Consider the following 18,556-nt stretch of genomic DNA (forward strand, 5'->3'; position numbering starts at 1 on the left):
CTTCAATTATATTACCCACACTTAATTTAAAAGGTAATTATAAGTTTAATTATTCATAATAAGTGTTTAAGTGTAATGCAGCCGAGATTTATTCTTCTATATTCTTTTTTTGAAGTATATGTGATATAAAATAATATTGAGAATATGAAAAATATTTTATTATTGGTACAATTTTTATTATTACTCTTGAGGTAAATAAATTTACTAATAACAGTTATAGACAGTAATATTTTCATTTATCTTTACTTCAAATATTTAAAATATGATGAGAAAAATTATTTAAATCTATGAGTTTAAATTACCCACAATTAGAAAAGAGAAAAATGTATAAATCATTACTTTGTTTGTGTCAATGTAATTTAGTTAACAAATAGTACATATTTAATATAAATATGTATTAGGAAGAGAGTGTCAGAATAATTGGACTTTACCTCCAGCTCTAAATTGTATTTTATAGTGTAAGGTAAGTACAGCATCTTATAAATCGAATAATATAAAATATTTAAGTTTTATTTACTCTTTAAAATATATACAAATCAATAATATTACAAATTTATTTGTATCTAACTCACATTCACCACTCTTTGTGGTTTTATATAATCGTATTTAAAATTCAATAGATATACGTAATGTAAAAAAAAATAATACAAAAAACGTTTGATAAAATACTTTATTGTTACTATAATTTATATTATTACTCCTGAGTTTATTAACATATTACACACATAACTAACATTTTTAATAAATTATCAACAGTTATATCTATTAATATTTTAAATACCTTCATCTGACATAAGGATACATTGAAGAACTACTTTTTTCCAAAGCTTCGACATGTCTGTTCCTTTTCCTCTTCATTCTTAAGATCTTGCAGCACACTCTGATGGTTACAAAGTACAGGAGCTCAACAAAACTAAGGAAACTGAAACCCAGACATAGCCCCAATAATCCTCCAACATTAGCTGAAAAACAAACATACTAATTAAATCAAATAATGGGTAAGAGAGAATACTTACATAATATTTCTGTGAATCCATAGAGTTCACTTTTAAGTTGCTTGGTGAACTTTTCTGAAGTGAAGTAAAAATGGGCAACCACCATGTTCTCCCTAAAATTCCCCAGGTGAACATACGTATATATTAACAGTATTTTGTTCTTACACAATGTATTGACTGGAATAGTTGCCAATATTTTCAAACAGTACGTTTTCCCTAAAATCCAACTTGGTCGATAAAGTACCGGATGACTTGGATTCCGAGTACATGACTTCATAGCACCCTGGTAAGCAATGGCAACTAGATCTAGAAGCAAAAAATGTATTTATTTTTGAAGTCCATAAAATACAGAAATAATATACGCATTGCCGTTGGTTTGTTCCATATTTTTCTTCGATTTTGTGGTACAAGTGTCTTTGTCTAGACCACAGACTTTAATATTCTTACTTCTGGGCAAGAAGTAGGGCACACAGAGACAATTACGCAGGGTATAATTTGACAAACATTCTAAATTGCAGTTCCTCTGGGTGTAAGTTCTGAAAATAAATAAATTATTAGGAAATTACCTAGTTAAAGAATACTATTGTTGGATAATTAATGATGTGACATTATTGTGATAGATATTTAATCTATTAACGTGTACGGTAGATAAGTAAAATAGTGTTAAGTAGATAGTAAATTGTAAAATCAATAAGGAAATATATATTATCTCTGAAAGAAGGGAAAATCTACAACCCTAATTTTCGAGGGTAAATAATATACCTTAAATGTAATCAAATATTTTAAATACATTATTATAAAATTATTGGTTTATATTTATTTAGCCCCCCTAATAATACATTATTTACAAATATTTATAGAACAAATATAATGATACATTTTTAATAATAAATATAACAATTACAATATTTTGATAAAGCCACTTAACAAATAACTAATACTAATAATGGTGTATAACAAAGTTAAGTACAAAAACATTATAACAATTAATAAGTAGTGCATTTAATTTGAAATATTTGGTTTTTAATAATACATTAGTATTTAACACACAACATTTTAAATTTACCCCCTATTTAATGTAAAAACTGTAAACGTGTAATTTTTTTCTGATTTTTCCTCCTGTGCTTCATATAAAGGCAACACAATCGTAATGAGAAATGATAAATCACCTCAACCACACTCAATAAACTGAAGCCCAAGAAAACTCCCAACAATCCTCCAGTGTTAGCTAAGAAGTCAGTAAAGTCGTACATTTCACGTTTCTTAATCTTGGTGTATTTGGTACTTTCGAAAAAGAAGTGCACTATTGCTGTGTTGTTGCTAAAAATTAAATTACTTAAACCGGATAATTAAAGTAATGGATCTATAATTACACAAAGTACGAAGCATTTACGTTTTCAGGTGGGTTAAAGAGGTTGTCTGAAAGTTTTGCTAGAGTGTGTGTCTTTTTGTAAACCAATTCGAAACAACCTGGCAGACATGAACAATCAGTTCTAAAAATAAATAAACCACTTTAATTTTTATACAGTATACTTAATATGAGTAAGGTTTACCCTTGTTCAGTTGTAAGCTCCATATGTGCTGAAAATGTCTCAATTTAATTTGTCAGGGATAAAATAATACATATCATACATAAATTGAAATATACTTACCTTTAGCTCTATTAACACAGTCTTCATCTGAGGGGTCACAAATTTTCATGTAAGATACTTCTAAAATGTCGTCAAAATAAAATAAAATAAGAGGTGTTTATTTACATAACTTACTTGGTAAAAAGTATGGTATACATTTACATTTTTGATACGTATAATTCGATAGACACTCTAAACCGCAATTTGCCGACGTGTAAGTTCTAGAAAACCGACAACGACAATAAAATCCGAATTATATACTAACAAGCAAATCTTTGAACAAAAGTGGTACCTGTAATATCTCAGTGGTCTTTCACTGGCAAAGTAACATTGTCTCTTTTCAATCTCGATGGATCTTAAAGTATCTGTTGCTTCCCTTATTGAAGGAACCACAGCAAATCTGGTCTCGGTTCCTGGGCTCACCAAGAATCCAAAATCCGCCATCTTGGGCGTTTCCAGCGGGTTCGACAATATTACCTATGACATGCGTTAATTAAGGCCTTAAGAAGCAACACAAGAAGTAATTGTTTTACCTTGAAGCCAATGCTACTGGTGGATGAACAAAAGTACTCGTTTATTTGTGCGTCCAAAATTACCGTCAGCCCTAAATGGGCTCCGGCACCTAAAGGCCTTCTGGGTATGTAATCATCGTCTCCAGTTTCATCTTCGGTGAAGCCCTTTTCGGGACTCCAGTCGTACACTTTTTCTGGGTAGGTGCGATTTAAGACACCTATGTCTTTGCTAAAATTATCTAAAATGTGGAGGAATAATAAAAATGAGGATTGGCTTACGTGTTTCTGTAAATTTTGTTGTCGGGTAATCGATTAAATGAGCAGCAAAGTCCTTCATCAGTTAGGTCATTGTTGAAAGCGGCCTCACAACTTACTATTTCGTTTCTCCATTTGCAAAGGCGAAGCATATTTTCGCATGAAGAGCCCACCTTCAAAAATTAAGCATATTAAGTCGTTCATTACAAGATTGATCATCCTACTCTTATAAGGAAGTCTCTGAGTGTTTCCCATCTTGTGTCTTCTTTCTTGGTAGTTTCCAAAGTGGCGTTGTCCGCATTGCACAAACCGTACAAGATCCTCTTCTCGATGTCTGGTCTGCAATTTGTAAAAGAAATGCAAAACCAGTTGAGTTGGGCATATAAAAAGTGTTTACCCTTCTTTGATTACTTTTTCAGCTTCGTACTTCTTGGCTTGGTTCATGTTGCATATGGTGATGGCGGGAAAGGGGATGTTAGTGAGGTCAGCATCAAATGGGCTGAAGCTGATTATTACAGGGCTTGAGTTCCACTTCTTGTAGATGTTAGAGATGTAGTAGGCGGCGAAAAATATCGCAATCGAAAAGGACAACAACCAAAACAATCTTAAAAAGTAAAGGATAACGTCGAAATGTTCAAAATTAAGTAGGTTTTACCTCTCTCCCAACGTCAGTGAAGTATCGCCAACGTATCGAAGTCCATGGAGGGTGGTGTTGTCACAGTAAGTTTCTACTTGGTTTAAACATTTTCTTGCCACACTTTTGTTTTGTTCTTTGTCATGTCTTCTTTGTATTTTTGTATCTTTTCTGTTCGAAACGAGAACAGTAAGTTTAACTACTTAAATTTTTTTTATTAATCAGTAAAGTAACCTTTAAAATACTATAAAAAATATGATTTTGATGTTTAATAAATGTTTAAAAATCGTGAATGTGCAAACAAATTGTATAATTACAACTATATCCAAAAGGCAATTAATTTTATGTTTTCAAATTTCTTATCCTAATTCATTTGAATATTTTAATTAAGTTTTTTGTTGCACATCCACCATTTTTACAACAGTTGTTAAAAATGGCGAATGCGCCACAAATTCAATAATGAGTTATTATTAAACAAACTCTAAGAATAAGTTGATTATATTGAAAGTAATTTATTTTATCCACTGTTAGATCCATTTTTAACAGATACTATTTAATTTTTTTTAATTAATCAGTAAAGTAACTTTTAAAATACTATAAAAAATAGGATTTTGATGTTTAATAAATGTTTAAACATCGTGAATGCGCAAACAAATTGTATAATTACAACTACATCCAAAAGGCAATTAATTTTATGTTTTCAAATTTCTTATCCTAATTCATTTGAATATTTTAATTAAGTTTTTTGTTGCGCATTCACCATTTTTACAACAGTTGTTAAAAATGGCGAATGCGCCACAAATCCAATAATTAGTTATTATTAAACAAACTCTAAGAATAAGTTGATTATATTGAAAGTAATTTATTTTATCCACTGTTAGATCCATTTTTAACAGATACTATTTAAATTTTTTTAATTAATCAGTAAAGTAACCTTTAAAATACTATAAAAAATAGGATTTTGATGTTTAATAAATGTCTAAACATCGTGAATACGCAAACAAATTGTATAATTACAACTACATCCAAAAGGCAATTAATTTTTTGCTTTCAAATTTCTTATCCTAATTCATTTGAATATTTTATTTAAGTTTTTTGTTGCGCATTCACCATTTTTACAACTGTTGTTAAAAATGGCGAATGCGCCACAAATCCAATAATTAATTAATATTAAACAAATTCTAATAATAACTTGAATATATTCAAAGTAATTTATTTTATCCACTGTTAGATCCATTTTTAACAGATACTATTTATATTTTTTTAATTAATCACTAAAGTAACCTTTAAAATACCATAAAAAACATGTTTTTGATGTTTAATAAATGTTTAAACATTGTGAATGTGCAAAAAAATTATATAATTACAAGAACATCCAAAAGGCAATTCATTTGATGTCTTCAAATATCTTATCCTAATTCATTTGAATATTTTAATTAAGTTTTTTGTTGCGCATCCACCATTTTTACAACTGTTGTTAAAAATGGCGAATGCGCCACAAATCCAATAATTAGTTCTTATTAAACAAATTCTAAGAACAAGTTGATTATATTAAAAGTAATTTATTTTATCAACTGTTACATCCATTTTTAACAGGTACTATTTACATTTTTTTAATTAATCAGTAAAATAACCTTTAAAATACTATAAAAAATATGATTTTCATGTTTAATAAATGTTTAAACATCGTGAATGCGCAAACAAATTGTATAATTACAACTACATCCAAAAGGCAATTAATTTTATGTTTTCAAATATCTTATCCTAATTCATTTGAATATTTTAATTAAGTTTTTTGTTGCGCATCCACCATTTTTACAACTGTTGTTAAAAATGGCGAATGCGCAACAAAGCCAATAATTAATTACATTACATTTAACATTTAATACAAATAATCAAAATAAACTTTAAAATTGGAAAAAATAGCAATAAATATTATAATAAAAAACTATACTAAAGCATTAAGTAGAAAAAGTACTTTATTAAATTAATTATTATTAACATAATTAAATGAAGTATCAAAATCCCTAAAATCTTACCCTGACGTCATATTAATGGAATAATCATTGTTCTCATACTCCCCAATCCTGAAAATAGGCGTCCTATTTTTGACGACCTGATTATCCATAGCATTGACCCACGACCCATGGTTCGACCTTCTGGGCCTTGCATTATCGATCTTGTACATCTTCCTCAGCACCTTAAAAATCTTCAGTCGTTTGCTCTTTTTTTGCAGACTATTTTGGACGGCGTCAGAAGTTTGTACGTTGACGGCAGTCATCGAATCTACATAGTGACGATTCGTGTCCCGCAAAACGCACACATTTAAAACTGGTCACCCGTCAATTTATACACATCAGTTTTTATTGTAATTACTTTTCCAGTTGCGTGTCTCGCGCTTGTATGTCTAGTTTTTAATCAGTCCTAATCTAATGTATGACGTAATGGAAACCGGCTCAATGTCTCACCTGTTTAGAGACGATTTTGGTTTGCAGGATGGAACAGTGTCACAGCGAACTGTCGGTGTAATTTTCGTTCAAACAATGGATGGACGTGGTGCCAGTGTAATTATGTCAAGTTCGTTCGGACTTTCTATTAATCTCGATCTGGCAGAGACAAAACGCAATTTGTTTGCAGCAATTAATTACGCATGTCGGTAATGGGTTATTTTGATTTGATTCGGATTGGAATGTTTTCGATGCGTTTTCAGGTTGTTGTTTTACAATTAGGGCTTGTGCCGGCTGTTTTGATAGGAAATATCGTTAAAACGGTAATAGTGATGAATCGATGTCAGAGTTAATACATAAATGAGACAAACAAATCAGATAATCCAATTAGGAATTTGACAAATATCAAAAGTTTATTTGTGACAATCATAATAAAATGTAAAAACTTTCAATATTCTATAAATGATTAATATAATTTTAATATGTTAATTTTATTAACAGTTTTAAAATTTTATTATTTTTGAATTATTAATAATATATATCTTAAATAAAAATACATCAACTGATTTAGAGGAACAGAAAATACTAAAACAAAATTCTCAATGAGTATAATATAGAAATTCGTATAAAAAATTGAAAAATAATCAAAAAAAAAAAAAATATGGAAATTGATTTTTTATTTAAGAAGCTTCATTAACATAGATTATATCATAATATTGAATTAGTAGTAAATTTTAGTATTTTTTATAATTATAATTTTCATATATTAAAATTTATTAAAATTGAGAAAAATATTAAATTTGGAATTAAATTATTTTTATCAATTTAAGTTCTAATCTATAAAAAATTCAACATTCTATATACAAAGTTAAAAAATTAAAAAAAAAATATTAACGTTACGTTTTTTAATGTTACAAATATAATTTAAAAATATAAATTTTAAAGATTGAAAAAAATGTCAATTCGTTTAATAATTTATAAAAAATTTGACAAATGGTTAAAAAATATGAAAATTGATATATAATTTAAACATTTAATAATTTTGTTGAAAAAACTTTAATTATTAATAAAAATGAATATTTTTTAAATTAAATAATTATTAATTATTAAGCTCTCATTAACTTAGATTATCATAATATTGAATTTGTTGGAAACTTTATTATTTTTTATAATAATAATAATTTTCGTATATTAAAATTTATCAAAATTAAGACATATAAAAAATTGACCTAACTTTGAAAATAAATTATTTTTATCAGTTTAAGTTCTAATCTTTAAAAAATTTAATATTCTATATACAAATAAAAAAAATTTTTTTTAAAATAATTTTAAAAAATGCTCAAAATTAAAAAAAAATTGACAATTCGTTTAATAATTCATAAAAAATTTGAAAAATGGTAAAAAAGTATAAAAATTGATTTTTAATTTAAATATTTAATAATTTTGTTTAATAATTCAATCCAAAAAAATTGATAAATGATTAAATAAATAAGGAAATTGATTTTTAATTTAATTATTTAAAAATTTTGTTAATTTTTGACCTAAATTTAGAATTAAATAATTTTTATCAACCTGTAAACTAATCTATAAAAAATCAATATTCCATATAGAAATCTATAATTTCTACAGTTCTTTAATTTAAAATTATTTACAATACATTTTCAATATTATAAACATAATAAAAAATACTCAAAAATTAAAAAAAACTGTTAATAATTCTTAAAAAATAGATTTTTAGTTTAAAAACTTTTATTAATTTAAATTATTTTAACTTTAATTTCGATATATTAACATTCATTAAAAATAAAAAATATAATTCATTATAATTAAAAATATATAAAATTGATCTAAATTTAAAATTAAATGATGAATTAATCTACAAAAAAATTAACATTTCATATACAAGTATGACATTTTATATCTTTATTTTAATGATATTTTGATTTTTAGTTTAATTATGTAATAATTTTGTTGTATTAATCTTTAATTAAAGAATAGGAGAAACTTTTATTAACTTATAATATATCCCAATATTAAATCGTTAATAAAAATTATTATTTTTTTTAATTTATTAATTCATTTATTTGAGGCAATTTTATTATATTAAAATTTATCAAAATTAAAAAAAAAATACAAAATTAACCTAAATTTAGAAGTTTGAATTGAAGTCTAAATTTAAAATTAAATAGCGAATTAATCTACAAAAAATTTAACATTTCATATATTTTAAAAAGTTAAAAAAAGATGTTTTATATTTTTATTACATTGAGATATTGATTTTTAGTTTAATTATTTAATAATTTTGTTGAATTAAATTCTAATTAAAATATAGATATATATTAACTTAATTCATTTTTTAATGTAATTTTGATATATTAAAAATTTATGAAAATTAAAAAAATTACAAAATTGACCTATATTTAGAAGTCATTCTTAAATTCCTTGAAAATAAATACTTAAAAGTTAAAAAAAAATGGTAATTTGTTTAATAATTCATAAAAAATTTGAAAATAATTAAAAAAAAATGGAAATTACCTTTTAATTTAATTATTTAATAATTTAAAAATGAATAAAAATTAGGTTATTACATAATATTAAATTTTAATTGTATTCATACAAATTATTAATAAATATTAAAATTATTTTCTTAAATAATAATGCTAATTTTGAATTATTTTTCAATTATTCAATGATTTATATTCAAGAAAAAAATTTGAAATTTTTTCTTGAATTAAATCTTGAATCAGTACTTGTATAGTATTTAGAGACGAATTGATAAATTACAAATGTATTCAAAGAATAAGAGAAAATATATTAAAATTAATTATTTAAGGCATCACAGTAAAATAAATTAAAGATATGGATAATTTTGAGTCATTGGTATTCGATATTTTAGATTAAAGAGTTACAAATACAATTGATATACATATATTTTTAAATTAATTTGATTTATTATGAAATTTAAACCACTCTGAATGAGTCCAGCAGAATAAGATAAAATTAGAAATGAAACATTGAAACAATAAACATCACCATATAGAGATGAATTAATAAATTGAGGTGAATTTCGAAGAATACATTCAGATCATTGTTAGAAAAATTGTGCAAATTTTAATTGCAACAATAGACCCCCAATATTAAATCCGATTGTTGTGTCGTTCCTTTTGATCGTGCCATCGAAATCAGCAATTCAAAGGTCGGACTCGTTATTGAGACAGAGGCGTACAAAGGTGGCATCTCGGCACGACAACGCAGACCAGAAAACAGTGCATGGCATTGTGCATACAGGTGTACCATTTCGCCTTTCATTCGTCAAAACACATCATTTAATTAATTATGACGCCCTCCTTTGATCGGCACCTATCGCCTTTGAAGAGCGACCGAAACGCCGGGCCCCCCCGGCGACACAATCGTTAATAAATAATAGAAACAACTGTTCATCCTTTAATGATTTTGCACATTCGTCGTTATTATTGACTCCGTGTACTCTTCATTCCGACGAAAATTAACATCGAACCCGATCCTTTGTCGGGTCGTAATTGGTTGTACCGGCACGGTGATATGTGTTCCCATACATTCTCAAATACACAACCGGACCTCTATTGTTTACCATTGTTAGGAACGAACTCGACTTTAATTACACCATTTTAATTAAATATTTGTTACTATTATTGATTTTTTCACTGAGTTCTTTGGTAAGTGGAACCACAATATAATATCTAAGAGATTTTATCATTTTTAAATTATCAAAAAATTAGGTTTTTGGTTTTATTAAACTATTATTTATTGAAAAACTGTTATAAAGACATCAAATAATATAAATAATATACTGTCTGAATTTAAAAACTAAAATCGATAACTGGATAATTTGAGTCAAAAAACAATTCAATCTTATCATCAACTGAAATTAATGCCAATCTGGAGGAAATGGAACTTATTCAAATTAGTTCAAGGACTGTGGAAAGATGGTTTTTCCAAAAAGTGTTAATGTTAAATTAACACAGATTTAATAATGAAAAATCTCCTTCAAAATTAAAGTTTCAATATTTATGTCCAGCATATATGAGAATAATATGTGTAACATCTTATAGAACAGGAATATACTAGTTTATACAATACTGTATAAAAAACAATAGTAAAATAATATTATTTTAATAGTTCACATTAAATAAAAGAATTATGACTAAAATATTTAATATTTTAAAAAGTTGCTACAATCATGTCCACTACTGTAAATGCAAACGACGAGTGCACATTATAAATAATATTAAAACAAACAAAAGAAAACTTTTTTTGAATAGTTATATAATAAATTATTTCTTTTATTTATCACAAAAAGTAAATTAATAAAAATATTTATAAAAATTAAATAATTAGTAAAACCAATATCAATTTGTTTTATTTTAAATATTTAAATCTCTTCAATTAACTTAAAATTTATTAGAAAAAAATTATAAAAAATTAATATTTATATTAATTGAAAAATTAAAATAAATCGAACGAAACTTTTCTTTTAATATATTAAAATATTAATTAAAATTATTTTTATTAAAACAAATTAAAACTGATAACTGAATTGTTGATATCTTTTAATTTAATAGATTTACTTATTTTTCATCATAAAATTTATTAGAAAGTTATTGAAATTATTGAACATATTTATAAAAATTGATAAAAATATTAAATTTTAATAATAATTGAATAGTTTTTAATTAATTTTTCAGTTAGTACTCTTTTTATAACATATTTTGAATCCAGATTTACTACCTTTCTAAATAAATTTTTATTAAAAATATATATAATAATTTTAGTAAAATTATTAAATTTAAATTTTTAAAATAAACAATTATTCCAATTACATTTTATTTAATTTAATTTTCAATTATTATAAATATACTCATTCATTTTACTAATTTTCTAATAAATTTTATGATGAAAAATACTTTAAAAAGTTGCTACAATTATGTCCACTACTGTAAATGCAAACGACGAGGAGTGCACATTATAAATAATATTAAAACAAACAAAAGAAAACTTTTTTTGAATAGTCATATAATAAATTATTTCTATTATTTATTAGAAAAAGTAAATAATATAAATATTTATAAAAAATTAAATAATTACTACAGCCAATATCAATTTATTTTATTTTAATATTTATCTCTTTCATTAACTTAAAATTTATTAGAAAAAATAATAAAAAATTAATATTTATATTAATTGAAAAATTAAAATAAATCAAACGAAACTTTTCTATTAATATACTAAAATATTAATAAAATAGATTATTTTTATTAAAACAAATTAAAACTGATAAAAGAATTTTTGAAAATTAAATTAAATAATAAAATATTAAATTAATATTTTCATTATAAACTTAAGACAAAACTATTTATTTTATAATTGGAATAATTGAATAAATTAAATTAAAAAAAATATATACATTAAATTAAATTTAAATTTAATAATTTTACTAAAATTATTGTATATTTTTTAATAAAAATTTATTTAAAAATGTAGTAAATCTACTGGATTCAAACTGTTTTATAGTAACATTAATAAATATGTATATTTGTAATAACTGATAAATTAACAATTATTATTAAAATTTAATATTTTTACTAAAATTGTTATACGATATTTTAAGTAAAATTTACTATAAAATGAGTTAAATTGAAAATAAAAAAAATTTGGTGTTGCTATATTTTTTATTACATATAATTAAATTTAAATTTAATATTGTTTGCCAAAAATATTTTATTTTAAAGCAATTATGAACTGAAAATATTAATTATATATTCTATATAAATTTTTATCTAAAAAATATTATTGGTTAGAATTAGAACTTTCCCAATTTTTTTAAATTTAATGGACTAAATTATATAAATTATAAAATTAATGATGATAATTCTTATTATATATTTATAATAACTGAAAAATTAATAAAAAATTGTTCAATTAATATTTAAATGTTTATAATTGTTTATTTATTATATATTTAATTAATATTATTACAAAAAGAGTAAAACTAATAAAAAATAATTTGAAAATAATTAAAAAAATAAATAAAAAAAATATATTTATTATTATTATCAAAATTTGTATTTATTAGAAACCTTAAAATTTAAGAGATATTTTTCGTTTTTAAATCATTTTTGAATTTAAAACTAATTAATAAAATTAGAATTCAGTCATAATTTTTTAATTAATAAATATAAATAATAAATTTTATAATTAATTTTTTATTATAAATAATTAATATATTAAAAAGTTTTATAGAAAGTTATCAAAATGTATATTATGTATTAATATAAACGAATTAGGCTCTCAAGATTAAAGCTCTGAATTTTTGTAATGCGATTAATTTTGCGCTAGACAAATAAAATGCTCAAGCCTTCGTTCACCCCCCGAAAAAAAAAAAAAATTGGATTGCATTATTATATCATACGGGGCCGAGAGAAAAAAACGACAACCGCCAATTACTGGGCGATTAGTCGCAAACAAATTGCAGACTCAGTCGTTGGAAATACCGCACATGGGGCCCGCGCATGTGGCCCCCTTTCAGCCAACGCGCCCCCGTCGCGGTCCCCATTCTTCGCGAGCGGCACGCGGTGCACTACATCCAGACCCCCCACACGGACCCCACAAACAATTTTTACAACTTTTCTACGGCTGCGACCGCTGCCGGTTTTTGTTTAAAAGTCAAAAGTGTCCCGGATGCCCCGCGGGGACAAACGGGCCCCCCGCACGGCACTCACTGCTACTCGGGCCCGTGTCGTTGCGTTCGCCAACGTGAAATATGCGTGCCGCGGGATTGTTTGCCGTGAAATCGGCCGGACAAGCAGTTCCGGGACGCGGTGGTGTGGTGATGGAGACGTCACGGTGATGCCGCAGACTCCCGGCCGGACAGATGATTTGCTAGAGTTGTACGGACTTTGGGCTGGCCGTGTCTTATCGGGGTGACATCCACAGCAACATCCCTGCATCTGCCTTCCCCCAAATCTTTCTAGAAATTTGTTCATCATAGATTATTGGACATCTGTATTAAGAAATTCTCAGTTTATATATATTTGTAACCAATAAATGTGTAATAAATTTAAATACAAATAGGTCTTTACATAAATAATTTAATTCTAATTACAATACGATTATATTTAAGTATTTTTTGTTTGTCTAGTCTAATATTAGATACAAAGCAAATTGTGTTAAACTGATAAAAATCTAAAATGACAAACATGAAAATGCTATTATGTTTTATATATATATTATTTTCTACTTCAACATGAACATTTGTTGACTCTGAATGAATAACGATCTTAGTAAAGCAATAAATACTAAAGATTAAGAAAATTATTCAAATTATGGAGAATTAATTGTCTCATTATAATTAATTGGAACTGAATTTATGACACAAGTGGTATTTAAAGAAAAAATCAGCACTTGATCAAAAAATGAGTGTCTGGAATCAATTTTAATATTTCTTTTTAGATAAAAATTTATTTAAAATATATAATTAACATTTTCAGTTACATAATTACTTTAATTTAGTTATATGTAATAAAAATTAGAGCAACACCATTTTTTTTTATTTTCAATTTACCTCGTTTTATAATAAATTTTAATTAAAATATCGTATAAAAATTTTGGTAAAAATATTAAATATATTTTAATAATAATTGAACAGTTTTCAATTAATTTTTCAGTTATTACACTTTTTATAACACATTTTAGAGATCCAGATTTACTACGTTTTTAAATAAAATTCTATTAAAAATATATATAATAATTTTAGTAAAATTATTAAATTTAAATTTTTAAAATAAACTATTATTCCAATTAAAAAAAATAGTTTTGTTTTAAATTTATAATGAAAATAGTAATTGAAAAATTTTTTATTTAATTTAATTTTCAATTATTATAAATATTTCATTAATTTTACTAATTTTCTAATAAATTTTGTGATGAAAAATAAATAAATTTATTAAATTAAAAGATTTAAATAATTCTATTATAAGTTCTAATTTGTCTTAATAAGTATAACCTATTTAATTAATATATTAAAAAGTTTTCTTTGATTTATTTTAATTTTTGTACTAATTAATATTAATTTTTTGTTTTTTCTAACAAAGTTAAATAATTAGTATTAAATTTAAATATTTAAAATAAAATAAATTGGAAAATATTACTAATTATTTATTTTTATAAATATTTTTATTAATTTACTTTTCCTATAATTTTATTAAAAAATTATATAACAAAAATATTAAATTATTAAAAAATTAAATCATTTTTAACTATTTAAGAAAAGTTTTCTTTTGTTTGTTTTAATATTTTAATTAATTAGTATAATTTTATCACATTTTCAATAAATTTTAGAATTAGAAGAATTAAATTTTTAAAATAAGATGAATTGAAAAATACACTAATTATTTAATTTTTATAAAAAAATTGTTAAAAAACTGTAATATTTTAAGCAAAAATATTAAAATTAAATTTTTAAATTAAATAATTATTATATTTAAGAAAGTATAAATTTTTTTTTTTAATTTATAAAATATGAAGAAAAGAAAGAAAGAAAAGTTTTTAATATTTTAATTAATTAGTATAAATATATTATTAATTTTTTGTTTTTTTTTTTTTAATATTCTAAATAAATTATAGAATATTAAATTTAAATTTTTAAAATAAAATAAATTGAAATATATTTATTGTTCCAATTATTTAAATTTTATAATTATTTTTATTAATTCACATTTTCTATAATACAATATTTAAAAAAATTATAAAAAATTACATTTTAAATTAAATTATTAAAAAGGTTAATTAAATCAATTATTATAAATATTAATTTTTCGTTCTTTCCAATAAATTTTAAATGAATTAAAAATTTTAGTTATTCTAATTACTAAATTTATATATTTATAAATATACAGTACGAAAAAGTCTGTTTTAAGTTATAAAACTTTATTTTTATTAACATTAAATTTAAATTTTTAAAATAAAATAATTTATAAATTAATTTACTTATTTTATAAAAAAATATTAAAAAAATATAATACACTTCAAACAAAAAAAGTGAAAATAAATTTTTAATTTAAATAATTATTCTAATTAAGAAAATATACTTTATTTTATTTTTTAGTTTTTTGTTCATTTTAATTTTGCAATTATTTAATATAAATATTAATTTTGTAACAAAAGTTAATAAAATCATCAAGCCTAAAATTATTTTAAAAGTTTCTCTATTTTATTATTATTTTATATTCAAAAATTATTAAACAATAAATTTTATATTTAATTTATTTTTAATTTTTAAATTTTTTATAAAATTATAGAAATTTATATTTATTAATTTAATAAATTAATTACATATAAATACATTAATTTTCCATATATGTGTTATTTTCTATTTCCAGTGCACACGTACCCCAAGCAAAACATTTCCAAATCACCTTGAACTCTGAAGGGTGCCAGTTGCGTCGTGTTTTCACCTGGAAATCAAACACATCCGGAGTACGTGAGCGCTGAAGAGTTCTCGAAGTCAACGGAAAGGGGGCCGCCAGGAGGCCCAGCACGTGTGACGGGAGACAATGCCGCGACACGGGGTGGCGTCGCGATTCGCGACCGGGGGCCCGTCCGTGAGCTCTCGGCCCCATTGTCAAACATGCTAAGCAACGTTTGATCCGGGCTTGTCTAGGGTCATTCCATAAATGGGTCCGACAACATTTTTTTAATAATTATTATGTCCGACACTGTACATATAAGTTATAGCTATTTATTACTTATTGATTAGCAATTAATATTCATATTCAAGATATTTTTTATTTTATATTTTTATGTATGTATGTATGTAAATTTATTTTTTATTGTGTGTCCAATATTTTTTATAGATTTTGTCCTATAAAAAAATATAAAACTGTCTAAGATGTTAATCATGTGACAATTAAGAGTCGGACAAATTAGTCAAAAAAGGCCATTCCACCGGAAACTTGAATAACAAATTGAGTGGAACATCTCGTCCCGGCGAAAGCGACGAAGGAGGATTCCTCGGTGAAATTTTCGTACGTACGTGTCGCGGCGTAGATCGTTGACGCTGGCACTATGTCCAAACCGCGGGGGCCCCCTGATTAATTTCACCTTATTTCCCGGCTGATTTATTGGGCCTTGTACACACAAAGATTCACTGCGCCATCGTCGTACCTTATTATTGATATTGCACGTTACTCTGCCCCCGGGGATCTTTATTATCCACGTCGATGCGATGTTTAATTAAAACCAGCCACGTAACCACACGGTTAGTTCACCTCTATCAGTTTGTTAATTCAATTTATAAGGTATTTTTTACACTGATTTTAACATAATTGTACAGTTATTTGTAATAATAAAATTAGCATTAAGTTGCACATTAATTCTCGTAAAATAATTAGTGGGTACTTTCATTGATCTGGTGAAAAATTACCACAAATACTACAAGTCATTACCCCAGTCAATTACAACCCTTAGTTTTCACTCCAAGATCTGGAACCACTGTCAATTTATGGTACTACTTTGTGGTCATCATATAGTGGTAAGGCAATTTTATGGTACCATTAAATTCTGTCGGTGTGTAAAAGATGTACCTGAAACAAAAGTTCGGACCTACTGAAAGGTAGTAATCCATTAGGCGGTAGCCAATCAGAAATTTGAGGCGTGGTTCCTTTGCCTTTCTCAGATGAGATGTTGTCTTCTTCTGGAGAACACAAATTTCATCTCAATGGTCAGTTTACTTACTACATTTAGAGTTCATCCTTTTAAAATGAAGTAAAAAAAACTATTTGTAGTTAGGTTAAGAATAGTACTGCTTCTTAATTGGAATATATTAATACTGATATTAAGTTTTTACTAAAGATTGCAGTACCTGAAACTTCTTGTGCATTTCTTCAATAATCCAATAAAATATAAAAAATATACAAACTCACCCGAAAATTTAAAGAATGAAACAAATATGAGGAATTTAGATAATCTGAAGAAAATTAGATCATCTAAAAAATAGTGATTTTGTGTAATAGAATCTAGATATTCTACGAATCTAAAGAATCCAAAGAAAGAATCTAAAGAAAGAATCTAAAGAAAGAATCTAAAGAAAGAATCTAAAGAATCTAAAGAATCTAAAGAATCTAAAGAATCTAAAGAATCTAAAGAATCTAAAGAATCTAAAGAATCTAAAGAATCTAAAGAATCTAAAGAATCTAAAGAATCTAAAGAATCTAAAGAATCTAAAGAATCTAAAGAATCTAAAGAATCTAAAGAATCTAAAGAATCTAAAGAATCTAAAGAATCTAAAGAATCTAAAGAATCTAAAGAATCTAAAGAATCTAAAGAATCTAAAGAATCTAAAGAATCTAAAGAATCTAAAGAATCTAAAGAATCTAAAGAATCTAAAGAATCTAAAGAATCTAAAGAATCTAAAGAATCTAAAGAATCTAAAGAATCTAAAGAATCTAAAGAATCTAAAGAATCTAAAGAATCTAAAGAATCTAAAGAATCTAAAGAATCTAAAGAATCTAAAGAATCTAAAGAATCTAAAGAATCTAAAGAATCTAAAGAATCTAAAGAATCTAAAGAATCTAAAGAATCTAAAGAATCTAAAGAATCTAAAGAATCTAAAGAATCTAAAGAATCTAAAGAATCTAAAGAATCTAAAGAATCTAAAGAATCTAAAGAATCTAAAGAATCTAAAGAATCTAAAGAATCTAAAGAATCTAAAGAATCTAAAGAATCTAAAGAATCTAAAGAATCTAAAGAATTTGAAAAATGTAAAGAATTTGAAAATTTCTTTAGAGAATCTTGAGAATCTAGACAATGTAAGTTGAAGATTTTGGAGAGGTTGAAGATTTAAAAAAAAAATAAAAATCTAGACATTCAAAAATTACAAGAGTAAAAATATTCTATTATATTCTATTCTTTATTTTTTGGATTCTGTTGATTCTATATTCTATAATTTCAGTATTTGTTTAGTTTATCCATATTATTCACATTTTTCAGGTTTTTCACATCTTTTAGATTCTTTAGAATGCTTAAATTCTTCAGTTTCTTCAGATTT

At 24.5% G+C, this 18,556-nt stretch overlaps 1 protein-coding gene across 1 annotated transcript; it reads right to left on the reverse strand.

The window, feature by feature from the left end:
• Positions 1–740: 740 nt before the first annotated feature.
• LOC109597210 (pickpocket protein 28-like) lies at positions 741–6,308 on the reverse strand. Its single transcript, XM_049966310.1, is given in 11 exon segments — positions 741–962; positions 1,017–1,108; positions 1,161–1,311; positions 1,314–1,531; positions 2,919–3,103; positions 3,160–3,367; positions 3,418–3,566; positions 3,618–3,732; positions 3,791–3,997; positions 4,049–4,198; positions 6,067–6,308. Coding segments are annotated over 11 exon segments (1,896 nt in total). The 3' UTR covers positions 741–783.
• Positions 6,309–18,556: the final 12,248 nt, after the last annotated feature.

This window comes from Aethina tumida, chromosome 4 (assembly GCF_024364675.1).
Source record: "Aethina tumida isolate Nest 87 chromosome 4, icAetTumi1.1, whole genome shotgun sequence".
NCBI lineage: Eukaryota > Metazoa > Arthropoda > Insecta > Coleoptera > Nitidulidae > Aethina > Aethina tumida.